Source organism: Neovison vison, chromosome 2 (genome assembly GCF_020171115.1).
Source record: "Neovison vison isolate M4711 chromosome 2, ASM_NN_V1, whole genome shotgun sequence".
Lineage (NCBI taxonomy): Eukaryota > Metazoa > Chordata > Mammalia > Carnivora > Mustelidae > Neogale > Neogale vison.
Window position 1 is genome coordinate 38406664 of NC_058092.1, and position 26814 is coordinate 38433477.

Genomic DNA, 26814 nt, shown 5'->3' on the forward strand with positions numbered 1-26814 from the left:
ATGCAGAGAAAAGATCATAGCAGCAGATGGAAGCTCTTGTTAGGAACTTGGCCGACCTTCCGAAAATTACCTTATTGCTTCTGTGCCTCAGTTTTATCATTCTTCCAACAAGGACTTTTACTGGATGGAAAGAACATTCTAAAGGTCATTCCAGCTCTGACACTTAACTGTCTGAGGCTCTGGGCAAGGAGGCCCAGTGGTTTGGCTTTTGACATTGACTTTTGTGGTTCTGTACTACATTGTTGTCACCTTGCTGACCAGTTTCTACTCCAAGACCCCTTTCCCTCCCTTAGCAACCAGATCTGCTCTTGACCCTGCAGCTGGAGCGATCCGTTTATAATAAGAGAAATATATACATACATCCTGGGGAGAGACAGCGGGGTAAGTGCCGGCAGGAAGACCCCGGGGCAGGAGCATGCCGGAAGAGGTCACTGAAAAGTGAGGTAGCCAGTGTCTCTGGAGCAGAGAGAATGAAGGGCCAGATCAAGTGGTCTTACAGCCCCTGAAAGGGCTCCATTGCCCCCAGGTGCAGCCCTGGAGTGCCCCCTCCCCGAGGCAGTGGGAGTGCGGACAGGAGACACCGCTACACGGCAGCACCAGCATAGGTCATGAAAAGGGAAGAGTTTTGGAATTAGAGTTCTAGGCTCAAACCCTGAACGGGCTGTGTGACCTTGGAGGAGTCATTTCACTTCTCTAAGTTTCCATTTCCTTGTCAGCAAGCAGGAGGTGACAACCATTCCTCTCACAGGGTTGACGAGGGTTACACGGGTTAGTGTGTGTCCAGGTGTCTGAAATGGGTAGGTGGTACTGAATTTTCTTCATCCCATAATAATTACTCCAGGTGATATTACAAACAATATTCCAGGACTGCATTATCTAACACAACAGTCACATGAGATTACTGAAATTAAATAGATCTATATTAACTTTACTAACAGTTCCTTGGGACGCTTGGATGGCTCCTGGTTGATTAAGCGTCTGCCTTTGGCTCGGGTTGTGATCCCAGGGTCCTGGGATCGAGTCCTGCATTGGGCTCCTTGCTCAGCAGGGAGCCTGTTTCTCCCTCGGCCTGCTGTTCCCCCTGCTTGTGCTCTTTTTTCCTCGCTCTCTGACAAATAAATAAGTAAAATCTTAAAACAACAACAACAACAACGAAGAGTTCCTCAGTTGTCCAAGCCACACCACAAGAGCTTGTGGCCGGTAGCTACTGTTCATGGACGGTGCAGAAGAATATGACCAGCATCACAGAAAGTTCCACCAAGGGGCGCTATTCTAGTATCTTAGCAGTCATAAGTGGGTGCTTTGGAATTTAGAGCACTCATACAAACACAGCTGGTTTCATACACACAAATACATACACACAAACAAAATCACAAAAATGAGGTGTATAGGTTAGCAACAATATGTTTCAATACTAAGGAGAAATAAATCTGACTCTTGACTCTGAGCCAATTCGGTGAGCTTACAAAAAGTCCGATTCTTTGCTAAACACACTGGACATCGTATCACTACATTCTTAGGATGACCCTAATAGGAAATATTATCGTCATCTTGTTGATTCTGACATTGAGGCCCAGAGTGACTGAGTAACTTGATTGTAGCCACATAGCCTATAAGCAGCAGAACAGGACTTGCTCCCTAGGATACACCACTGCTTCTTAAAGGATATTTCAGAGACCAAGAGCTTACAGGGCAAAGTCACCATGCACTCTTTACAGTCTTTGCTGAGGATGTGGATGTTTGGAACTACCCGGGGACTATCTGGGGATGAGTCAGAAAAACTGTAAAATTCAAGGAAATCTGTTCCTCAAGGCTTTCAACCTAGCTTTCTTGACATATGGAATGTGGCAGTGTCCCGTCTCTGTGGGGCCAGCACAAATCCTAAGGAAAGTCCTAAAAGTCAAACTAGTGGGTAAAGAAGAAGACACCTTCCAAGTCATCCAGAGCTGTGTTCACTCTGCAGTTCATTTTCCTCTCTCCGTAGACAAGGACTCTCAAACACTGCACGGTGCAAGGAGGTCCAGAGCAGGAGGGTCACGTGTGAGAGCCACGGGGACTCGGGCAGTTCTGAATCAGTGACTGTCCATGAAAACAGATCTAACTACAACCAGGCAGCCAGAGGGAGAGAGACGGATGGACAGACGGATGGATGTTTGGGTAGACAGAGAGGCAACCAGACAGACAGGCACCGAGTTACAAACATGGAACCACGGCTTCTCTTTTAGCTTTTTGTGCGCTTCTACTACACTCTGATCTTCTAGGAGGATGCTATTGTTTCTGATTTATTGTAAATTCCTCCTCCTGCCAGATATATAGCCTGGTGCCCAGCCTAGACTAGATACGCGAGGAATGTTGGTTCAAAAACAAAACAGAAACCCAAACAGCAAAACAAAATGTAACACCTGAGAAAGAAATAGCCAGATAACAATAACCCTTCATATTTGCATGGTATTTTGTAATAAATAAAAAGATTCCACAGGCAATATCAGCCTTAATCCCCAATCCAACTTTTTGAGGCTGGCATTACGATCCTCATTTTACTGATGAGGGACCCTTGTCTCAGAGTGGCGAGCTGTCTTGCTTAGGGTTATGGGGGGAGGCTAAGGGCTCAAAGAGACAGGCAGTTCAGACAGAGGTAGAGACTGATAATGAGATCCAGGCAAGCAGAGACAAGACAGAGGCGATCAAGACATGGATACATGATGGAGACAAACGGAGGTGGACACACAGATGAGGAGAGCACCTCTAGGATCTCCCCCTTCCACTCAGGCTCTCCTTGTGTCTGGAGAGCACACGTCCAACCCTGGCACATCTCTACTCTGCAGAACTCGACCGCTTCTCCCAAATACTTCAGGATAATGACCTGCTGTGAGGAGCCTTTCTGACTTGACCCTACCCACTTCTCTGGCCTTGTGTCATGTCACTTTGCTATCGCATTATTCACTCTCATCACGGGACCCTCTTCAAACCCTAAGAGTCTGAAGCACCAGGCCATTTTCATCACTGCGAGCTTATGCCCGATCTCACCTGCCGCAGATGCCTGGCCAGCCCCTGCTTTTCCTCTAAGACTCAACATTACTGTTGCTTCCCTTAGGGAGCCATTCCGACCACCCTCCCTGTCTGGCTTGTCCCTAGGTCACTCCCTTCTTTACTACAATGGAGTGGGACAAACCCAAACTTAGAAATAAGAGATGTGGATTAAATGCTGTTCACCCATCTATGAGCTGCAGGACTTAGGGTAAGTCATGGACCTCCTCAGCTTTGGTTTTCTCATCTCTGCACTAAACCTAATAATAGCTGCCCTGGGATGGTTTTGGGATGAAGGTTAATGTGAAAAAATGCCTGGCGAGCATGTGCTAATAACCTGCCTCTCCCATCAGACTGTGAGCTGCCTGAGGGTGGAGGCTGGGTGCACCTGCTCTCTGCATCCCCAGTGCTCAGCCTCGCCCATGCCTGGGCTTGCTGAGTCCCTCCAGCCCACACTGGCTACTGGGTGGGATGTGCTTGCAGACACTGTGGTCATCGAACCTCTGAGGTTGGGGAGGAGGATGACTGGAGGGGGTTTGGGGTTGCCTCCCTGTGGGGACGTGATGGAATCCTGTATTAGGGTGGTGTTGTAGGTTTAGGTTTTGGTTGCATGTGTTTTGAAGATAAAAGATAGAGTTTAAATAACATTAAGTGGCTGCTTTGTTTCCTCACCTCCATTCCTCCAGAGCAACTGTGCTTAATTTGACTGTCATGAAGCATGTTTATGGGGAAAGTGTCAGATTAGGTGGTCTAAGGGATTCAGTCTCTATCCTTTCTTTTCTCTCCCCAGTTTTCTTCATTTCCCTCCAACTTCTATTTTCCAGTGGATTCAGATTTCTTGTAATTCTCTTCCTTCCTCTCCCTTCTCTTCCCACACTCCCTCCCTGCCCCAGAAAGCCAGCTTCTGGTAGAAGAGGAATTTCTCTTTCCCCCTCACACTCACGCATGTGCACTCACACATGTGCACAAAATCTGGAAGAAAGGGGGCGTCAGAAGCAACTAAACAGCTCTCAACGTGCTTGAGAACAGGAAACAATCCCATGACAGAGGAGTGGGGCAGCAGCTGACTCTCCTCCAGGCTGCCAGGGCAGCCCCCGCACACCCCCCAGGCCCAGACACCGGTTAGGGGTTGGGCCAGAGCCTTCATTGAGATTCTGTTCACAGGGAACGCCCATTGCCAAGCCTGCTCAGCTCTGTCAGCTGCCCTGATATCTGTGTGTGAAAAACTGACCGGCGCCAGGCCCTCTGGCAGCCTGACAAATGACTTAGAAGCAGGCCTGAGGCTCCCTGGAGGAGGCCCAGGGCTGTGAGCTTCAGTGAAGGGTGGGAAAGAACGGAATCTCCTGTCAGATGGCCTGACTTCAAGGCAAGGAGCAGAGAGAGCAAGAAAGAGCAAGGGAGGGGAGGAGGGTCAAAGGGAAGGACCTGGGGCTTGCCAATGCCCATCTTGCCCCGAGGGTAGAGAGCTGGATGGATTAAGTGCACACTCGGGGGACAAGTATTGTCTGTGGGTGACGGGGTTAATGCATTTGTTTCCCCACCCATTAAATGGGGATAATAATAATAATAATATCAAGCCTTGGTGAGAACAAATGGAGTTAATACAAATATTTACATATATATGCATGTATATATATATATACACACACGTATATTTATTTATTTTAACCCAGCAATCTTTATCATTTCGTGAGGATGCATCATTCCTTTAATGTTCATGTAAGCCAGAGCTTTACACATTGTCCTCATTTAAAAGATAAAGTTTCAGAGAGGAGCCCTCACTTGCCCAAGGTCACACAGCTGAATAAAAGAAAGTATATAAAACCAATCTGCAAGACAGCAAAACATATACCCTTCATCAGCAGGCCATACTGTAGATGAGCATTTTGAGTGCCTCTTTGCCTTTATGTACCTCTACTGATATAAAGGAAATAAGACTTTTTTTTAAACTCCCTAGTCAGAAAGAAGCAAACACAAACTCAAGATAAAAATCAATCCCCTTATTTTTAAAGTGTAAGTGCTGCAACATTCCACAACGGGGAAAAGAAAAATAAACAGCTAGGCTCTGAAACAGGGAGCTCTCTTGGCCCTGGGAGGGTGAGCAGGGGGAGGCAGTGGGAGCTGCGGAGGATTGAAAGCTGCAAAAGCCTGTGGGGAGGGCCGCTGGCTGCACCCACGGAGGGCCTGCTGCTGGCCCCGGTGGGGGCTGCTCTAGGTGGGACTCAGCTGCTTGCTTGGACAGAACAGAATCACATTCGTAAATTCATTGAACAGATACGGAGCTCCTAAGTGTGTCCAACCCTGTGCTGAGTGCTGGCAGGAAGAGAGAAATCAGCCCGTTTCTGCAGCAGGAGTTTGCACTCTCAGGCATGATGGAAGCAGAAATCAGGCAGCTCCACTGCAGGGTGATGAGGGCAGTGACAGAGCCTGGTGGCATAAGAGCAGGGAGAGCACAGAGCAAGGGCACCTGACCCCTGGGGATGGCCGGGGCACCGAAGGCTCCCTGGAGAAGTAGGGTCTACATGGGAAGTGCAGGACCCAGTGAGTTATACAGATGAAGGTGAGGAAGGAAAGGCAAAGGGGATCCACCCCTACAGAAGCCCAAAGCCAAGGTCTGAACATTGTCGCCGCTGGAAGATAAAAGTGACACCCGTGAAATCCTACAACTTAGAAACAATGACCATTAATTTCCCACATGCACAGTCAGTCTGCAGTTCACATGGAACTTGAACTCAGTTACATCTGATTCCTCCTGTTATATCCTTTGCTTCCTGAAGCCAACTTCCTCATTTTAATGATCAGAAACTGGGGTCCAAAAAGGGCAAGTGACTTCCCAGAAGTCATATTCTGATTGGGCAATGAGGTAATTTCAGTGGATCAGATCCTTGCTCTTGACTGTTCCCTCTTCCCTGTAACAAGGGGTCTCCTGGTATCATTCATTTGCCTGGGAATCCAAGAGGAGAATATGTATATCCCCACCTCACTGACCTCAGCCTTGGCCTTGGGGCACGCTTTGCCTAATGGGATGTGAACAGCCATGATATATGCCCCTCCCGTGTGGACACTTTGAACGGGACTGTATTTCTGCCCTCTGCCATGAAAATGGCCTAACCCAGATGGGGAAACACTTTCAGCCTGGGCCCCAGAAGAGAAGCGAGGTGGAACCATGCACAGCCTGGCTGAGCTGGGGAGCACTAGTGTGCGGCACAAGCAGGGATGACGTTTTCGCCGTGATAAGCTACCAGGCTCTTGGGGTTGTTAGCACAGCAAAGCTGATGCATGCAGCATGGGTCCTTGCCAAAAGGTGCCTCCAATGGTACCATAAGTATGAATTCAGGCCATGAGGGTAAGGGCTGTGTAGGTGAACACTTTAAGCACTAAAAGGATGAGAAATAATTAGAGTTGAGAAGTACAGGAGGAAAAACCAGGTATCCAACGTCCGGGTTTCTAAGGTCACCTTCTGATGAGAAGAAACTGGTGGTGGAGGCACACTCTTTTGGCCAAGAGACTGAGATGAGTCAGAGCTTTCCTTCTAGCACTTCTGCTCCAGAAAGAACCATTGGTACTGACTACGAGACATGCGCACCTGCAGGCATCTGGGCCCTTTTTGGACCCCAGTTTCTGATCATTAAAATGAGGAAGTTCTGATCATTAAAATGAGGCTTCAGGAAGCAAAGGATATAATAGGAGGAATCAGATGTAACTGAGTTCAAGTTCCATGTGAACTTGCTAGGGAAAATGCTAGGGAAAAAGATGCAGTAAATGCCTTCAAGTGAATCTATGCCACCAAATCACTGTGTGACCTTGAGGAGGTCATTTTCCTTTTGGCATCAGTTTTCTCATTTGTAAAATAAAGAGGTTGAATGAGAATCTCTCATTCTCCTTCTGGCTCTGACATGCTACGTATGATTTGATTGCCTCAAACTCATTAGTCCCAACTGGCTTGAATGGGACCCAGTAGTATTGAGGATAATCGTAGGAATCCATCAAAACGTAGCCCAAAGAAGGTAATCTTGAGACTCTGAGATAATGCAGGGAAAGTGCTTTGCATTCGGAGGTGGGCTCAGGGCTCTATTGTGTGGTTTTTCATGGAAAAGAGGTGGGCAAATGTGCCCCTTGTCCTTTAACTTGCATTCCTCTAGCAGCCTCCTCGCCCCTCCCCCCACAGACTTGTAACATCTAGCAATCTCTCAGGCCATTCTACCTCATCCTCTCTCCTCTCATCAGGAAGAAAGGTAGCTCTAAACCAAAGGAGGATGGGATGACATGGTGTGAAACATAAATAACGTCTTGGAGAAAGGCAAAGGGCAGGGAGGAGAAATCCTGACTTCAGAATTCAACAGATCGGGGTTGGAATCCCTGTGTCTCTTTTAGCTCATATATAAAATGGGGGTGATTCTTACTTCACATGGTTGTTTTCAGAATTAAGTGATATAAAAAGCTTATGGGCACACATAAGCACTCGCTTACATCTGTGACAATGACAGCAGGCATCCTGGGAGTGGCGGCGGAGTGAAGACAAAGATGAATGCTAGATGGTATCTTGAGAGCTGAGCAGAGAGAGGAGGGGGAGTCGGTTGAAGAGTGGAAGGTGTGGGGCAAAGGCTCAGGGATGAGCACAGGCAACATGGGTGGTAGGTGCGAATGCGGGTGAGCCGAGTGTCCTTTAGTAAAGGAGGGACAGGCAGTTAGAGTAAGAGTAGAAGTTTCATGCAAGGGAACATAGAGAAATGAGTCTAAAGCTTTAAAGCTTGAGGCCCTTAATCCGGTAGGTAAAGCGGATCCCCGAAGGGCTTTAGGGAAGTGTGCGTGTGCTGGGGAAGTGTGCGTGGGCTGTCGTGTCTTGGGAAAAAAGCCGCAGCCCCACCCAAACCAGGGTGTGGGGAGGGAGAGAGACGGCCACCTCCCCAGGGGAGCTCTGCTGCTGGGCTCCTCTGACAGGGAAATCTGAGCTGTGGGGAAAACTTCAGACTGCACGTTGAATTAAAACAGATGTGATTACGGTAAAAAAAATTTCTTTGAGACTTTAAAAGTTCAATTTCCCTTCCTTTTCATCTCTCAAGAGAATCGCTGGTTTTAAACCCAAGACAGTAAATATCCCAGGTAAAAAAAAAAAAAAAAAAATCCAGAACTCGTTTTTCTGACCAGACCAGAGTTAGATTGCTCTTATTACCTGCTTTTCTTTCAGTCACCTTAAGCCCACAACCCCAGTGGGTCCACCCTGGGCCCAAAAGTTTGGTCCTACCATAGGTTATGTCCTTGCTCCTCAGAACAGAGTTCTTGAACTAGTAACATCAGCATCAGCTGCCAGCTTATTAAAAATGCAGATTCTCAGAGGCCACTCTGGACCTTCTGATCAGATTCTGAATTTTAATAAGATACCCAGGTGTTTCTTGCCTATGAAGTTCTGAGAAGCGCTGAGTTACACGTGCCTTCAGGTTGCAGGAATTCTTTACAACCAGAGGGGGTCAGAGTTGGTCCAACCTCATCATTGCACTCCCGAGGACCAAAGATCCAGAGAGAGGCAAGAACTAGGTTTTCCAAGGTTACTCAAGTAGTAAGTATAATTGGTATAGTAAAGTTAATAACAGGAGACCATGTAACATCATAAAAAGAGAACTCTCTGTAGCGAGCTGGAGATGAAGCATTGTACATGCCAAGCTACTCAGATTTTGGAGTCACCTCTATGTGCAAGATTTACAACCCAGGTGGGCCAAATTATTTCATCTCTCTGAGCCTCATTTTTCCTCTTTTGAGCAAGTGGGAACAATAAGATCTTCGTGATAAGAATGAGAAGGTTAAGTGAAAAAAAAGGACGTGGAATATTTACCACAGCCCAAGCGCTCATTCGCTAGAAATTGTGATGATTCAGAGATGCGGCCAGAACCCAACGCTTCAGAATCCTACCTACTGTCTTTTCTCCTAACCATAGAGTCAACCCAAGTCCTACTAATGGGCGTGGTTTCCTAATTTAATAGGAGTTCCCTCTGCACGATGGATAGCCCCCCTTCTGTGTACCTCCTTAGCTCTCAGCTCTCTCGTCTCCTGGCACTGAGACACACCTCCGATGGGTGGTTTCCTTCTCTGTCTTCCCACTAGAGTTTTGCCTTAGAGCAGGGACCATGTCTTTTATCTCTGTCTCCCCAGAGCACCTCATAGTAGATGTGCTGACAGAGGGAAGGAGAGAGGGATGGAAGAGAGGAGGGAGGAAAGAAAGAAGGGGGAAGGAAAGGAGGAAAAGAGGGAGGGAGCTGGGAAGATGTTGGGTGTTGGAATGCAACCATTTTACAGCATGATGGATTCATTCCGAGAAAGAGCTTGACAGTACAGAATTCATCTTTTTATGACTGTGACAACACTAATACATTTATTTCCCTTCTGAAATTAACTTTCTAATATTAAGAAAGGTCAAGATGAACTGCAGCAAAATGAGACATTTTGTCATTTTTAACAAATTATACCAAAGCAGACTGTCAGATTAAAGGGGTCACCATTTTGAGGTCTAAACGCTGGTGCCGATTGCATATTAGAGCTAATGCTTGTCTTTCTTGCTGTTCCCTGCCCACAGATCTCCAATAGTTCCCTTTGGCCCAAATGATAAAACTCAAATATCTCAGCCTGATGTTCTGAGGCCCTTTAGAACCTGATCACTTTTTAAAAAAATCCATTTCTTCCCCAAAGGGACATTCTAAGCAGCCAGTCCCATCTCCATCTCCTTCCTGCTATTCTCTTCCTCCTACATGGCTTTGCTCCTGTGATGTCTCTTGTCTTAACTGCCATCTTTCCTACTGGATGCCTGTGCAGTCTCTCTGTCCTTTCTCTGCCTTCCCCATCCCGCCCACTGGCTGGCCCCTTGTTCCTCAGGATTTGATTTGTTCTGGTCTTGAGCTTGATACTTCTGCTCTTTCAGCCTTGAGTTGGCCTTGGCCATGGCTTTGACACCGAGTTCCCTCTGCCTCACCCACATTAGGCTCTACCCTACCTCAGAGACATTTGGGGAAGACTTGGAGGGTGTGTGAGAGGACACTGAATATGGGTGCTTTGTTAAAGAGAAAAAAGAAAGAAGAGCCATAACCCTCTGCCTTGTTCCTCCTGCTCCCCTTCCTTTGATTCATCCATTTGTGTGGGCTGGACTGAGAAGGGGCGGCATCTGGACTCCCTCAGAAGAATGAAAATGAAGCCCTGACTCTTGGGAAAATTACTTAATACCTGTAGGCCTCAGTTTCCCTATTTGCCACACAAAACACATAATCCCTACCTCACAGCATTGCAGCAAGCTTCAAACGAACGCTTGTATGTGATTGTGCTCTGGAAACTATACATCTCTGTGACAGATTAGTGAAAATAATTGGGACAAGATCCATGTGCTAGTAGTGACTCATCCCCAGGGCTGACAGTGCATGTGCTCCAGTCCGGTAGAAATCAGAGGGGCCTGAGTTTGAGTCTCAGCTCTACAGTTCGGTCTCAGTGGGCAACCTTGAGCATGCCATCAGCCTGGGCTTATGTGTTCTCGCCCTCCATTCTTTTTCTGAGGAAGGTTAGTTTGGAGAACCTCTTCAAGGTTCTATGGCTCCATATAGGGTTCTCTAAGAGCCCAGAGGCCAGAATGATGTTACTAATTCAAGGTTAAAAATGAGTGCATTGGAATTAGCCAGCCCCATTCAAGAAACAACTCCCAATTTGCCTGGTATGTTCAACCCCTGGACTTCTAAACCAAGTTCTCTTTACAGTGGTTAAGGGAAAGCCACAGTATCCAAAGTAGTGGCATAAACCTGGTATTCCATTTACAACGTCAACTGAATCTAAAGACAATGGTGATAATTCTGAACATTTGCTACTCAGAGGTATCATCATTTTCAAGAAAAAGCTAAATCAATAGAACTCCTCTCTTCTAGGTTCCTTATTTACATGTCTTTTAAAAATGAAAAAGGAGACCCTCTGAGCAATGGTGAGCCCCTATTGGCTACTTTGCCCCCAGGGAGCCACTCACCCTATGCTTTGGGCCCTGGGTCACAGGGGGCTCCAGCTCCAGCTCTGCCACCGCCTCCCCCCACCCCCTCCGCCAGCTGTAATGACCTTGCGGGTTCTAACCGCTTTTCATTTGTTCCTTCTTGCAACTGACATTTTACTGATGTCTTAGGTATTGTGCCCTGGGCAAGAGAATGCAGAGGTGACAGAGATATAGTTCTATCCTTCAAGGAGTTCACAGCTGAGTAGAGAAAACAAGCACATAAACCAATCAGCATGATGTGGAGTGATAAATGTGTGCACCAGGGGAGACTGTGGTTGGGGTGGGCGGTTGTGGGCAGTGTCATTCACACTGAGCCTTACTTTCCTCACCTGAGAAACAAGGATAATGACGCCCATTGCATCGGGCTGTTCTACGGATTTGATGAGGCAATGCCTAGCACATAATAGATGCTCAATAAATATCAGCAAGTTCCCCTTTCTTACTGCCACCCTGACCCTAGGGTACTGAAAAGCTGTTTTCATCTGCCCCATCCACTCCAGAAGATCCAGTCACATAGCAAAGAGGTCTATTAAAGAACATGCCTTAGCAGTTGGAGGATTTTTCAAGGTCGCAGCCTGGAGCTAAAATCTAACAGGAAAAAAAACTGTTCATTTGTAACTGGGAGCCTGAGCAAGCCAACTTTTCTGACTGCTGAGTGTGTGCTGGTGGCGCCAGGCATCTAAAGAAAAGCTTTGGCTTTGACAGGTCCTGTAGGCACAGCCAGAGAGAGGCCGTTTCTGTTAAGTGGATTTAGCCGCCAATCAGCATCCAAACTTCATCTTTCAGTGAGCCCTTGTCCAGGGCCTCAGCGGGTGAAACCTGCTCCAAGCCACACTCGGGGTCTGGAATTGCCCAGGAGAGGGTTCGTGAAGATTATGGTCCTTGTTACTCACTTTAGAACTCTCCTTGCTGTCTCATCCTTAGGGATTATAGCGAGTCTCCCCAGCCCCCGGAAACACACACACAGAGGGGCACCTACCTACACCCTAGGAATGACAGAAACCCTCTTGCCCTCTGAAGGCTGAACTGTAAAATTCACCCAGAATGGATTAGAACAGACAAATAGAGGAAGCCGGAAGAGAGAAAGGCTCCCAGGGCAGGATCCTCGGAGCTTACTGTCAGGCAATTCAAGGTATCAGCTCCGCTGAAGAAAGACTCACAGATGGAAGTTGGGGAGTGGTCAGAGAAGCCACGTGAAGGGATAAGGGCGAGGGCCTGCTCACTTTTAAGACCTGTTTGTAAGGCTATTTCAATAACCAGAGCTAGAGCTATTTTGTAAATATTACAGTTTAAAGACGGCGATAATGTTCTGAAGTTAACACTGAAATATCAGCTATTGTACATTACTAGATTTGAGCTTTTAATAAGAATAAATGCTGACACTTATCGAGTACTTATAATATACCAGCCTTAGAAAATACCATACAAGTGCAGTGTCATTTTCAACCCTTACCTGGGTCACAGCTCCGGGCACAGAGTCCGAGAGAGGTAAGGCGGTAGACCGAGCCAGAATTGGAGGCCGGAGGCAATTTCTGACTGCAGGGTCCTTGCTCTAAATCCCTAGGAGGAAAGGTCTGCTCCTGCTCTTTCCCACTGACTGGGCAGTGTTTAAAGGTCAAGGACTTAATGGACTAAAAAGAGAACTCAGTACGAAGAGAAGGCAGAATTTGAGGTTTGCTCTGGGGAAGTGGGGTCCCTTTATGCTTACCTAGAGGGCAAGGAATTGGCCGACTTTCCAGGGTGTTAGGAGCCTGGATGTGGGCACCTCTGGGATAAGAGTGAGCAGAGGGTAGTAGAGGTACAGTGGATGGATGGTTGCATGGGGGGACAGCTAGAAGGACGGCTGGTCAGAAGACAGATGATGGGCATCATTTCTATAATGTGGGCTGGGCTCGTTGCCTCAGGCTCCAATCGTAGGGATTGCCCCAGCACTAAGTACCTGCCTCAGGAGTTCGCTTCTATTTTATAAAATGAGATCCTTCCTTATATCTGGGTGGCCAGGTCCCCTCCTCCTTCCATAAATCCACCCCCCCCCCAATTTTGAAGTTAAAATGTACTTGTAGAAAATTGCTGGGAAATATAAAAAAGCAGAGAGGAAGGAAACAACCCTAGTACCCAGAAATACCACTGTTAACATCTACTTCACATCCATTCTTTTGTGTATGTTTTAAACCTAGTTGTTATACATCTTAACATATAATACATATGCAACTTTGTCTTCTGCTTCTTTTCACTTAAAATTATAGCTAAGCATTTTTACAATATTGTAAACTCTTCATAAACATCCATTATATGAATGTATCGTGATTCACTTAATCAGTTTCCCACTGTTTCCCACTGTTTGGCATTTAGATTTTTTTTTCTCGGTTTTTCACTATTTATAAGTAATATGGACTTTTTTTCTTTTTTGCATAAATCCTTATTCACACTTCAAATTATTTTAGCCTAGCTTTGTAGTACCACAATTGCTGGCTCAAAGCTACAAACAGAACAATATATTTTAAACCCCAGAAGGTCACAGTAACATTTTTTTCCTCTCCCTTTTAAATTCCATGTCCTTTCTAGTTTCTCATAAAGAGTGCCCTGGATTTCAGGATAAAGTCCAAGCTTCCTGGGGTAGCACACTGGGCTCTATGACAGGCTTCTGCCGACCACTTAGCTTTACTTTCCACCCCTTTTCCACATGCTCCCCTCAGTCCAGCACACTGAACTCCTTAGAATTCTCAGAGTCTAGTCATCTGATACATGTATGCTCACCCACGCTGCTCCTTCTGCCTTTAACTCTTCCCCAGTCTGTCCAAACAACTACTAGTCTTCCTTCAAAACTCACGTCAGAGGTCACCCTCCCCAGCAAGCCTTGCCTGACCCCAAGCCCAGTGGAGGTAACCTGCTTCCCCCACATGGCATCTGGATTCCTTGCTTGTCATAAGGCTTACCACCCTGTCCTGCCATCATTGGTTTGCAGAGTCAGGAGCTCTAGACCAGGGGTCTGCAAACTTTCTCTGGCCATGGAATCCTTTATTTAAACGTATTTGTCATAGTGATAAAGACTAACATCTCTTGAGAATATATGTGCCCGGCAAAGTGTCTTGAGCAAGTCGCAGAAATCAGTTCAGGTAATCCTCACAACAACCTCTTACAAAGGCGAGGCAGATGCTTGGAAAGGTAGAGGACCTGCCCAAGATAGCAAAGCTAGTGAGTGTTGAAATGAGATTTAAATCTGGGCCTGGGCCTGAGCTCTTAAATCACAAAGTTATACTGCTCAGGTTAAAATGGAGAGGAGCTCCATGGGTGGGGGTCCTCAGACCTCTTGCAATTTTTCTGGAAACAGTTGGAAAACCACTGCTCTCTTCTGGACCATCAGTTCCTTGAGGGAAATGACTGTTTGCTATTTGCCTTTCTATTCTGATATAGAGTGCTTGGGCTATGAAAATATTTACTAAATGGATAAATGAACAATCTTTTTTCTTTTGAAAATTATAGGAAGGTTACTCTTTTTTCTATATACTTGACTAGCTTGCAGTGAAAGCGAGCAATGCAAACCTGGCATGACTTGCTGAGGGGGAGGACATCAAGGCTCATTGGCCAGGAGGTCAGGCTGTGTCGGGGATGATAAGGCTTCTCACAGCCGGACACCTGGGAGCAGGACAGGGCTTGGGAGGTGGGCATTAGAACTTCTGGAAGATGGGGCAATTTCTGGTTGAAAGGTTAAACAGTGGAAGCAGTGATTAGTCTGGTCCCTTTCATCAGAATTCAGCTCTCTCCACCATGGTAAATAATGGGCTAATTAGGCATCTGGCTTACTTGATTTCCCATGGCTAAGGCCAATTTCTGAAATGCAATATGCTATTTGATGTACCAGCATGAATTCTTCCTGGGCTCCAGAGACTCCCAACAGCAACAGCCAAAAATAACTCTCGGAGATGTTCCCCACACAGTGAACACGAAACACCCTAAATTTGACTTGTACTCTGTTGTAGGCTGGATAGGCTGAGAGCCTAAGGGGGTCACAGGCTGTATGCTGATCCCAACCAGCTCAAACCATGGGCCTGGAAGGGGAGGGGTTTGCTAGGGTTGGGGGTTGGGGGTGAGGGGATGGGGGGTAGGGGTGAGAAGTGGATAGGATAGATATGGTAATGGGAAAAGCTCCTGGAGGAGATGACCTGGGGGGTATACTGGACTGACTAGGTAAGTGAAAAGAGGTAATTCCAGAACTATCCAACAGAGACTCCTTTTTAGCTCACTAAGGCTGGATAATTGGATGACTATGGGATGACTATGGGATAGGGATAGGGGAAGCAAGCTTGGTCTAACTTAGGAACGAGGGTAAGTTGAACAGACATCAGGAGTAGAGAGTGTGTAAAGAGAATTTTAGAATTTGTAGATTTGTGATGGAGATCCTACATGGCTGGATCCTAAGATTCTAGAATTTCTGAATTTGTGAGCTTGAGGAAAAAAATCCATATGTGGGAGCTCTCAGTGACAAGGGATCAGCAGGGGCAAAAGAGAGAGGAAAGAAGATGAATCATTGGAAATGTAGAACAGTGAGAGAGAAGGGTGGGGGTTTGAAAGTGAGGGTGCTGTGGATTTCTCTGGGCTGCTTTGGGGCTATCATGCTGGGAAACAACGTGTCTGTTGAGGTGGCTAACAAGGGTTCCCAAACACTCATCAACGGCCTACTAAGTGTGGGTCCCTGCCGGGTAATGGACGTAGTAGCTGAAAAAGAGCTTCTGTCCATGAGAAGCTCCATCTAAAGGAGGCAGGAAAACTATCACTGAAACACAACAGGCTGTGTGCTTTCACTGAGGGTGCACTGAAGCTAGGGGATGCCTATAGAAATCCAAACAGCCACCCTTCTGGGGAGACCGCGTTTTAATCAATGCTTATGACATTCTCATTGAGCTACCAGTGAGTGACCAGCCTTGGCCAGGGAAGCAGGGAGGTGAAGGCAGATTGTTGGCTCTGAAGGGGTTTTCGATTGAACTGAAAAAATTGGAAGCCAGTGGACGCCTGAGGAGATTCTACTGAGGCACCAAGCCCACAGAATACACTCCACATGTGTTTATGGAATAAACCACTAGATGAAAGAAGCAAAGTCTGATCTAGAAGAACAAAGCAACAAAATGCTTTGTGGGCCAAAGGGTTCAAGGAAGTCTTAGAGGAGGCAGGTCTGGAGGTAGCTTCTAAAGATTAACTAGGATTTGGAGAGTGACTTAGTGTCTCTCTCTCTCTTTTTAAATTATTAATTATTTTTATTAACATATAATGTATTATTTGCCCCAGGGGCTTAGCGTCTCTCTTGACTTGAAATACTTTTCCTCCTCTTTACTCAGCAAACTCCCATCCCTCCTTCAGAACCCAGTTCCAATGTTAATTCTAGGTCCTGGTAAGTGGATTTCTTCTTTCCTGCCTGTCTTTCCTCTCTCTCACCCAATACACATTCATGGGAGACCTGTGCCCTACACAGGGTGTCAGGGATCAGAAATGACTAAGGTGAAATCTAAGACCTCAGTAGGATCCCAGTCTGTGGTGGGGTATGGGAGCTTGAAAGAGTGGGGTCAGTGAGGCCAAATGCGTAAAATACAAGTGGCTCCATTTCTCATAGACCTACGATTGGAGGCTACGTATATACACACTACCTTATCCTGAGAGAAATCCCATAGGATGGGCATTCCAGTTGCCAGATAGGGAAAAAGAGTTTCATTGACTTGACTCAAACAGAAGCTTCCGGAAGCTCTGCTGGCTTCCATACCATTGAAACAATATGCATCTAGTTAGTTGATGAGAGGTATTCAGAGTCTTTCAGGATGAAAAGATGTTAGAGAAACTGAAGGAAACAATCAGCTTGACAAGAATATTGCTCTGAAGTGAGAGATTCATCTCTCCACCCGGCTCGCTGCCAGAGTCAAAGTTATAATCTAGAGAGTTAGAAAAACCATGTCTTTTATCACAGGTGGGAGAAGTTACCCTTTAGGAAAGTAATGATTTCTCTTAAAATTTCTTAAAGTTTCAAAGCCATCTCAAACTATTGTAGGAAAAGCTGTAAAAATTTCATGAACCAGCAGCACCCTGTGTTCTCAGAGCCCACTGCACAGTATTACATTTACCTCCACTCTTTACTTCCACACTGAATCTTTCCCCTAGTGGCTCTTTACTGACTTCTTGGGCCAAGTTGGTAGGAATGGAAAAATATTTGAGGAGAACAAAGTGTGTGATCTATGGCTGTGGTGTGAATGCACTTAGCTTACCCCTCTTGAACCCTCCAGCAGCTGGCTGCAGTCTGCCCATTTCCACAGGCATTCCTCTTCACCCTATCCCGGGCAATAGTCCTTCTTCACATTTATAAACACTTTATGTTCACATAAAGTGAATACATTGGGTCTCTCTCCAACCTATGTGGTAAGCAGGTCAAGGGCTTATTCCTACCTTCCGGCGGAAGAGCAGACTGAGGCTTAGGAAATTGATGTTCACGGGATATCAGCCATGTGCTAAGCCCCTCCCTAGGCATTCACTCCAGGCTGTCTTTCAGAGGCAGGAGCCCGACTTCTGGACCTTGACGTGGAAATCCTGCCCATCAGTGGAGCCTTCACAGCCAATATCCAGTTCCAAAATGATGCAGAGATGCAGACTGTTGGAGCCAAATTGGCCTTGTGGAGTCATCCTTCAACCCCTACAGTGTATAGACTGGGGTGCAGGAGTGGGGAGAATGAAAGTCGCAGAGAGGGGTAGAGACTTGCCTAGCAGCACCAAGCAAAATAGGGGTTCATCCAATCTGGTGGGGGGTGGCTAGTGTTCTCAGTCCCTCTCGATGCGCCAAAGATAAGCTCACAGCTTTAGCTGTCCCCTCCAGGAGGCCTTTGGGGTAAGACTGCTAGAGACATGGGGTTGGAATAAAAGTTTGGGAACCTACAGTCCAGATGCTTGAGCTCTCTAGGCCTCAGAGAGACAGTGTGCTAAGGCCCTAGGCATGTGGTTTTCACTGCAGAGGCACTGCCCCCTCCTCAGGGGTGGTAAGCATCCTGCCTGGGGACGTATTTTCCCACCCCAATGCCATAGTTGTGGTCTCCTGCTCTCCTAGTTTGCCCCAAAGTGCATATATGGGTGGGGATGGGGTGCCCCCAACCTTCTACCCCCCCCGTACTTGCCAAGGTGACTTTACCCCTCCCACCAGCAAGGTTTCCAGGCCATCAGGTGTGAACATACAGATGCAGCTTGATTTCTAGTGAGGAGTTCCCATCTCAGGCCCTTCTGAGCTGGTGACCCAGCGAAACCTCTGCCCATGCAAAGAGCAAATCTGCTGAGCCTCCTCCTGCCATTTTGACTGGGTGGGGAGCCCGTGCCTGGCTGTGTGTTCGTGCATAAGTTCTTTGTGTGATTATGTATGACTCGACACTTGTCTATCTGGTATGTACCACATCTATGCTTTTCTGTATATAAGTTCTGTTTTATGTATGTAAATGGAAGCCTTTTCCGCATATCTCCATGCTGTGCATGTGTGTGTGGGTGTGTGTGTTTTCCGGGCAGTGTGAGTGTGTGCGGGTTCTTTGTGTTAGATGACCATGTCACCGACTGCTCCGTTTGCCATGCAGATGTGTTATAACGTATTTATTTGACAGAAAGAGAGCAGCTTCTCTTGAGGACCACAGGAGGCAAGCAAGGAAAAAAAAACCTCAGCCCTGTGTTGCTCTATTTTAAAAACTGTTCTGTGTTGTTATGGCAGCTAATTTTCCTTAAATGATTTAAGGAAACAGATCTGTCTACGAGCTACAGCCAAGTTGTTATAGCAACACAGGTCTTTCTCCTCCAGAAAAAGGGGGGAATCCCCCCCCCCCAGAGCATAGAAGTCTTTCACAAAAGCAACCCTTGAGTTCTGAGAGACTGGGGGCACAGAAAAGGGCAGAAGCGGACCCATTTGCCTCCCGCCTTCAGTTCCTGGGGATTCTCCTTAGCAACTGCCTTCACCGCTCTCCAGCTTGGATCTCATTGTCCTTTGGCTGGACTTCACAAGAAGTACCTGATGGGCCTCTCTTCTTTCCCTTCCTCTCATCTTTTTTGATCCACTCTCCACACCGCAGCTTTCCCAAGTTGCTAAGGCATATGTCATTCAGCATAATAGTCTCTGTGGTGCCATGTTCTCTGCTACATGCTGGATATGTCAAGAGCATGTCCTTGAAGAGCATGCCAGGAACGTTGGCCTTTATTCCACAAGTAATGGAGAGTCACAGAAAAGTCTTAATCAGGGGATAGAGACCCAGGTGGATTTAAATTTTAGAATGACTCTAGAGTTTCTAAAGTGGGGGACTGAGTGGATGGAAATACTATTCATAGATCTCTGTCTCCCTTGCTCAAACAATGGCTCTCCATTGACGACGCTGATTCTCAAGATGGAGAGAGGGTGTATACTGGAATATTCCTAACAACTGGCATTTTGTTTCATGGCCTTGATTTTTTTTTAACATATTTTTTCATGATACTTAATTCAAATAAAAATCAATTTAAAAGAGAGCTTAAAACCTTTATTTTAATTAATTAATTAATTAATTAACATTTAGTTGAGAGAGAGAAAGAGAGAGAGCACAAGTGGAGGATGAGAGGGGCAGAGGGAGAGGGAGAAGCAGGCTCCCCGCTGAGCAGAACTCCAGGATCATGACCTGAAGCAAAGGCAGACACTTAAACAACTAAGCCACCCAGGTGCTCCAAGACTTTGATTTTAATGAGAAGAGAGCACTGGGCCATAGGAAGAAGCCATATTCCTTGACTCCATATTCAAAGTCACCCATGAGCTTCTTAACATCTGTCTCTTGGGCCACCATCTTACAGCTGCCTCTCATGAATCCTGCACACCAGCCCCAGCAGCTGAGGCCTCTCATCTTCATTCCACTGCTCAGCTCTCCCCTGAATGCCCTCTCCTCTCTCCCTGTAACCTGTCTCATCCCTAAACCATAGCCTCCAGATGAACTGTTACCCATTTCTAGAGGCCCCGCCCAATGTCCTTGAGGAAACTTCCTCAGATCCCCTCACACTCACACACACACACACACACACACACAGGATTCATTTCTCCTAGCCCCATACTTCCAAAGCATTACATGTTCTCTACTCTAGCAACCATCCTGGCTGCCCTGGTTGAAAATAATTCATAAAGTTCTGGCCTTCCCATTGGATTGTGAATTCTTCCTAACCTGAAATCCTGCCCCATTGATCTCTATAATTCCGAAGGTAATCGAGGGTCTTGTGCATGGGTACTTTGAGAAATGTGTGCTTCATTAAATTAACTGAGCCTCTTAAAGCAACACCTGCTTTTTAAATCTCTGCCAAATAGTTCTCTGGGTACACCTCTCGGGCAGAGAGTTGGGTGCTAGAAGACTTACAGATGGGTGGTCCTAGGAAGCCCATCTGTAAATGGGCTTCACATTTTAAGATTTCAACTGCACCTGGGTGAGAGAGGAGGGCCCTTGCGTGCGAGTGACTCTGGCTGATGGTGTGATGTGAAGTCACCGTCATTACTCTATGGTATGTGTGCCAGGATAAAGCCACACTCCCATGGCTAGAGGGTGAGCTCTCACCTGGAAACTGCTATCACGTCTGGGGCTAATTACCTGGGGAAGAGGTAGAATACTCAGACCTGATATCAGAAGGGGAGGGAGAAAGCTGGATGTGGAGAGTTGGGACCTGCTCCCTGGTCTTCACCACTGTAGGTAATGAAATGTTTAAGAGCAGCTCCTGAAAAAAACGTGCTTGGATGGTGGGAAGGCAGGGACCCAGGGATCCAAGGGAGCTCTTGGAGACCAGAGAAGGCTAAGCTCCATGGTGGGTGGAACATGGTGGGCACTGAGGCCAGGAATGGAGCACATGAGTGAAGGTGACCAGAAACCTGTGTCAAGGGAACCAGAGTGGGGGATGCCATCTCAGGCTCTGTCCCTGAGAGTTGAGGACAATCTCAGCAGGCTGCAGGGGAACCTGGGAGAGGGCTGATATCCACAGACCAGAGCCTGAAGTAAAAGAGGGCACAGCAATGGTGGCACTAGCGTCTGGGACACTCTGAGGGAGAGCTGAGACGGGGGAGAGGTGTGTGGTCTGGTTGCTTCTTTTCATCAGGGAAATCTTTTTAAAACCACCTCACAAAAGCTCTGGTTTACTTCATCATTTGCTTAGCATTTACTCTGAGCACCTGCTCAGAGCCAGGTGCCTGCTGGGCACTGGGGACTCTCAGATCCATCAGCTAGAGCCTGCCTAGGGACAGTCCATCACAACTAGTAAATAAAGGCCACGCTGTCCACAGGGAGTGCCCCAGGAGTGGGGCATAAACCACTTCATAACTAAACCACTTTATAACTAAGATCCAGTGTGGTCCTCTGTGTAAAACACTCCATGGTCAAGGGCATCATTTAGTTTCCAAGGTCCTGAGAGGGGGTAAGGGTTGAGTGAGTAAAGGTCTAGGAAAGCTGCCTTTGAAGTAAATACCATCATTAATGCAGGACAGCTGGCTCCTGTTGCCAGGTGAGAACATAGAAGGGCTCATGCCTGAGACTCACAATGCAGGCTGGACATATCACTTCTGCTCAACTTCAAAGTCGCCATGTCTAAAGCTTGTCCATAGGTGCACTGCCCCTCCTGAGTTCCCATCTCAGGAGGGGCGATGACATCTACTCCGCTGTCCAGGCCAAACCATGGATATCATACAAATCTCCTTCCTGTCCCATTAGCTGGTCACTAAGCTGCCCACACCCCTCCATAATGCCTCTCCAGCCCTACAGCAGCAGGCTCTACTGGTCTCCAGTCTCTAGCCTGGCACCCTCCAAGTTCATCCCCTTACAAGCACCAGAGGAGTCTTTCTGAAATGCAAACCTGATCCTGTCACCTCCCAGCTTAAAATCCTTCCATGCTCCCCATTCCCATGAGAATAAAGTCCAAATTGCATCCTGTATCATATCCCCCTTTGTCCCACTGTCTGCCCCTAGTGCCAGCCACACTGAAAATGACTTGGCCTGCTCCTGAGGGTGTCTCCCTCTCAAGGCAGGTGCACAGATGTCTCCTCTTCATGGAAAGCCCTCCCTTCCCTGGGAATCTTTCATGCATCAGCTCAGGTGTGGCCTCCTGTGTTGGGTCCCTTCTATGGGCTCCCACAGCCCCTGTGTCTTCCTCCATGAATGCACTTGAGATAACTGCCTGTAAATGCCTGTCCCCACCAGGCTGGGAACTTCTTAGGGGTGGACAGCGGCTCTGATGATTGCCAGAAACCAGCATAGAACCTGAAGGAGTTTGGAGAGGAATGGTGATGCTCCCGGACATAGTCCCCGTCCACCAGCAAGTGTCTGCTGATTCTCTGCTTGCTGACTCTGTCAAGCAGAAGGCCACTGAGATGGAGGAGTGAGGCTGTGAGCATTTAGAAATGAGGCCAGAAGCTGTCGTGGCAGTTCACACAGCTCTGGCCTGAGTGATTGTGGTGACGTACACAACAGCGGAGGTCAGGAGGAGAAAGCATTTCAGGTTATTAGGGCAGATGCCCTTGGGTACTGACAGTATCTACAACAGGACACAATGACACTTACAGTCAAATGTGACTTTGAATCCAATCCAGATAATGTTTGTTGAGGATGTGCTACACGCCGGGTACTGTGCTAGGTGCTTTCTAATAGCTTTTAAGTAGAGTGATAGTATAATTTATCATGTAAACTGGGACACTTCTAAGAGTGAAAGGAGGTACTATTAATAAATACTCTGGGACAACAGATATCAACGGGAACTGCCCCCTGCAAGCCAAAACTTTCAACCATCCTACCCATAGGTCACAGTTTGTGTGCTTCCCCACCCCAGCCACCATAACTCCATACACCATTTTAAAATCTATATTTATCAGTATTTACTTATTTAATGTCAACTCCCCCACAAATCGAAAGGGTTAGGGTTTTTTTCACTTCTAGAAAAAATCTCAATGCCTAGTATTTGGAACTACTTAATAAGTATTTGTGGAAGGAAGGCAGGCAAGACTGGAGTAAAAGCCTGGGCATGGAGATGGGGAGTGGGGAAGAGAGAAGATATGGAGGGAGCTGGGATCCATGACTCCCATGGTCAGCTTGACTCCCATGTGGGTGCTCCATGCCCTTGCTTCAGTCTTAAAGGAGTGGACTTTAAGGAAGAACCAGGAAGAACACAGCTTACTCAACAAGCTCTAAGTGTGTTTATTAAGATCCAACCAGCTGATGAGCACCCTATTCATGGCACAAAAAGGGTCTAAATCCCTTTCTCTCTCAGTCTTGGCTGATCTGTGTTCTGTAGCACGGATGAGTGCCCAGTTGTTTGTGAGCGAATCAATGACTTCTCAGTAATGTTAGCAATGGCAGGCTAAAACCTCTTCTTTTTAGCAAACCTAACTCTTCCCTTTAGTTCCTCCTCCATGCCCTACCCCCCCCACCAGCTTTCTCCTCAGGGATTCATCTAAAACACCCCTTTTTTTCTGGTGGCTCCCACTCTATCACTCCTCCTATCCTGTTTCTTTTTTTAAAATCATGCCTCATTGTCCTCTCTGTGAATAGCTATTTTCTATCTATAAATCCTATTGAAGTTGGCATAAGAGAATTTGCCATGTTCAATCCAATCCCATTCTACCAATAGTTTATTGAATATTTACTATCAGCCAGATCAGAAAAAATATCAGGGCTACAGCAGTCAAGGGGCCATGAAATCACAGTCATCAAAGTTAGAAGAGACTCAGATGTCATCTCACTCCAGTATCTTCCAAACAATTGAATCTCCTCTATGTATCACTTTGATAGTGTCATTTAGCTTCAAGGTGAACCCTTTTAGTAAGGCAAAGCTCATAGCTCCTATATCCACTCCATTTTAGGCAGAACTAAATGTTAAAATTTTCTATTTCTCTATAGGCCTTACCTCCTCTTTTGTCTTCCACCCACAAGATGTCTGTCCTGTCCTCTCTGATAGCTCTTTGGGGATAGAATGATTGTGGTCTGTTTCCTTTCTCTAACCTATGAAACCTCTGTGTCTTTTCCTGTTTCTTACAAAGTTTTGCCCCTATGAACAAACTCAGTATAGACACCCACTATTCCCCTTTTTCTGGACTAGCAGGCCCTTTTCTCTAGGAACAAATTCACTATGACCACCACAGCCCCCAAGTCCAACCATGTGGTTCCTGTGTGGTTGTCCTATTCTTACATATCCTTGCCTCTGGGGCCAAAGTTGACTTACCCAGAGGTGGCAGGTTCCCCAGACTGGGCCAGTCACAGTCTTTTTGAAACTAGAACTAGAAAATGAGAGTTAATCACTCTCCAGTGGTGGAAGCCAACAGATGTGACACTTGGCTCCATGTCTCCTACAGGTGGAGGAGGCCAGTCTACAGTCTTTAGTTATGTGAGATACACTGGTACTCTTGTAATAAATTCTCTATTTTGTGTAAACTAATTGAAATTAGATATCTTTTGCTTACAGCCAAAGAACCCTGTGAATCTGCTTCACTATATTTTCTTTATCCCAGAAGACCTCCTGAACCCAACTGAACCTGATATTTGTGAGGGGGTACTGGAAGGTACTTGGGTCTATCCAACTTAAAGACAAGACCAGCAGCCCTCATACTCACCCTGGTTTTGACCCTGTACTCCTAATTTGGAGCTCCTACTGGAATTTCCCAGTAAAACACTGCTCTTTCCCAGATTAAACCTTAAAACCAGAAGGTGCTGAAGGAGATTGGTTACTCACTGGGTCATTGTACATCTGGATGATGAGCTGTTTCACTCCATGCAGCGTGGGGTGGGCCCACGGAGAAGGATCCAGCCAGTGACGGTTCAGGTCAAACCCCATTAGAGAGCACCTAGGTAGTAACCAGAGTCAGAGTCAGTATGAACAGGACAAGCCAAACTTGTCATTTATAAATACAAATAGCTTGGAGTAGGAGTAGTCCCTGTCTCACCTTCCTAGCATTTATTTTTATTATTATTATTTTTTTTTTGCCAGAGACAGTTCTAAACATTTTACATGTATTAATTTACTCAATGCTTTCAACAACCCTATAAAGTCACTACTGTTATAATTCCAACTTTATATAAGATGAAACTGAGTCACAGAGAGGTTCAAATATTTCTGTGGAGGAGTCTGACTTCAGTGTTCATGCCCTGAGACCACAGACCCATGGACATCTCTCCTACAGGGCAGTAGGGAGAAGTGCTCAGGCTGGAGTCACTGGTGTCCCTAATACTCTTCTGTCTCACACCCACAGCTAACCCATTGTCTCTACCTTCAAAATGTATTCAGAACCCAACACCCTTTTATCAGCTCCACTGACATCACCTTGAGCTCTGGCCAAGGTCCTGAGTTAATGATATGAGGGTGGTGTTATTAGTGTCCCTATTTTGCAGATGCAGAAACTGAAGCACAAGGAAGTTATAAAAAATGGCTTGATAAAAGAGGTGATGTCAGAATTGGTACACAAGCAGACTGCATTCATTCAAGAAACATAATCTAACAGAAGAAAGAAGATATGCTCACAGGCTTGTATCCATTTATAATTCAGGACAATGTTGTAAGGATTAAATGAGATAAACACATGTAACTTCTCTGTAGCTGAAGTTTGTCTTCCCACTGACTTCCTGCATTAGTCTCATCCTTGCCTCGCAGAGTCACACAGAACCATAAGGCTATGTTGTGAAGAGCAGGAGCTCTGGAAGTCACAGTTAGGTTTAAGTTTTGATTGGTGACCTTTTAAATTTTCTTTTTTAAAAAACCCCCTTTGGTCTTCTGGTTTATCATATGTATAATGAAGATAACAACCTTGACTTTCTGGATTGTGAACATGAACTACTAATGGCCCAGCAGAATCCTCAGGACAGAATGAATAGTGAATAAATGGCAGCCAGTGATGATTGGCAGTGGTGGAGACTGTCGTATTGTTGAAATCATCTAAATCTAAATATCACCTCCTCCATGAAGACCTGCTGACTTACTCTTTGCAAATGTGGGGTAGGTACTTTTCCTCTGCTCCCATGGCATCCATTGCTTCCCACCATCTCCCACCCAGCCCATCAGAGTGGCTACAGGACAAGACATAGTAATTATTGAGCCTGTCTTTCCCACTGGAACATGAATTCCTCAAGGGGGAGGATGATGTCTTATTCAGGTTTGTATTCTTATGCTTGACAACAGTCTGGACAATGATAGACCTTGAGGAGTTAGTTGTTGAATGAACATTCCATTCTTTCCCAAGAATTTTCCAATCTCATATGATCGAGTTCTTACAACCATCCAGGCAGATAGGTGGATTCCATTTTTCTGGCACTGAAGGCCAGAGAAGGTAAGCCATTCCTTCAAGGTCACCTCCTTGGTACTCCACAGGGCCCAGACTAGAATCCAGGTCAATTTTCCCAGAACCCTTGGTATTCCCATTTGGCCATGCTGCTTCCAGGTAGCCTCTTTCATTCAAAAAAGTGAGATTCAAAACCTAAGAGAAGGTATTATAGGCAAAAGATCCTGAAAGATCAACACCTTGATCCAGCCTGTTGAAGAAAATAGTGTAGCTGGTGACTCAAAGGTCACTTAAGCTTCAAAGAATCCTGGAGCTCTTCAGAAGCTAAAGCATTGGTGAAACTCTTTAGTGAGCAGTACCTGTGCTGGGTACTTTTTGAGCTGATTTTTTAAAGAACATTTCTAATGGTAACAGTTTATCAGTAGGTGGGTATTTACTAAAGAAAAACCTTAGTAAAGATGCAGGAGCCCTGCCCAGCTAGAGGCCAGGGAACAGACTTCTAATGTCTATATCATCTTGAGAC

The 26814-nt window shown here is 46.3% G+C and overlaps 1 protein-coding gene across 3 annotated transcripts in view; it reads right to left on the minus strand.

Annotated features, from left to right (window-relative positions):
• LOC122899951 (BEN domain-containing protein 5) overlaps positions 1-26814 on the minus strand; it is a 1721330-nt gene that overhangs the window by 75234 nt on the left and 1619282 nt on the right. For all 3 annotated transcript variants that reach the window (XM_044238193.1, XM_044238194.1, XM_044238192.1), the window contains exon 9: positions 24752-24863. In XM_044238193.1, coding sequence (XP_044094128.1) covers positions 24752-24863 — 112 coding nt within the window. The remainder of the gene's footprint in view (positions 1-24751; positions 24864-26814) is intronic.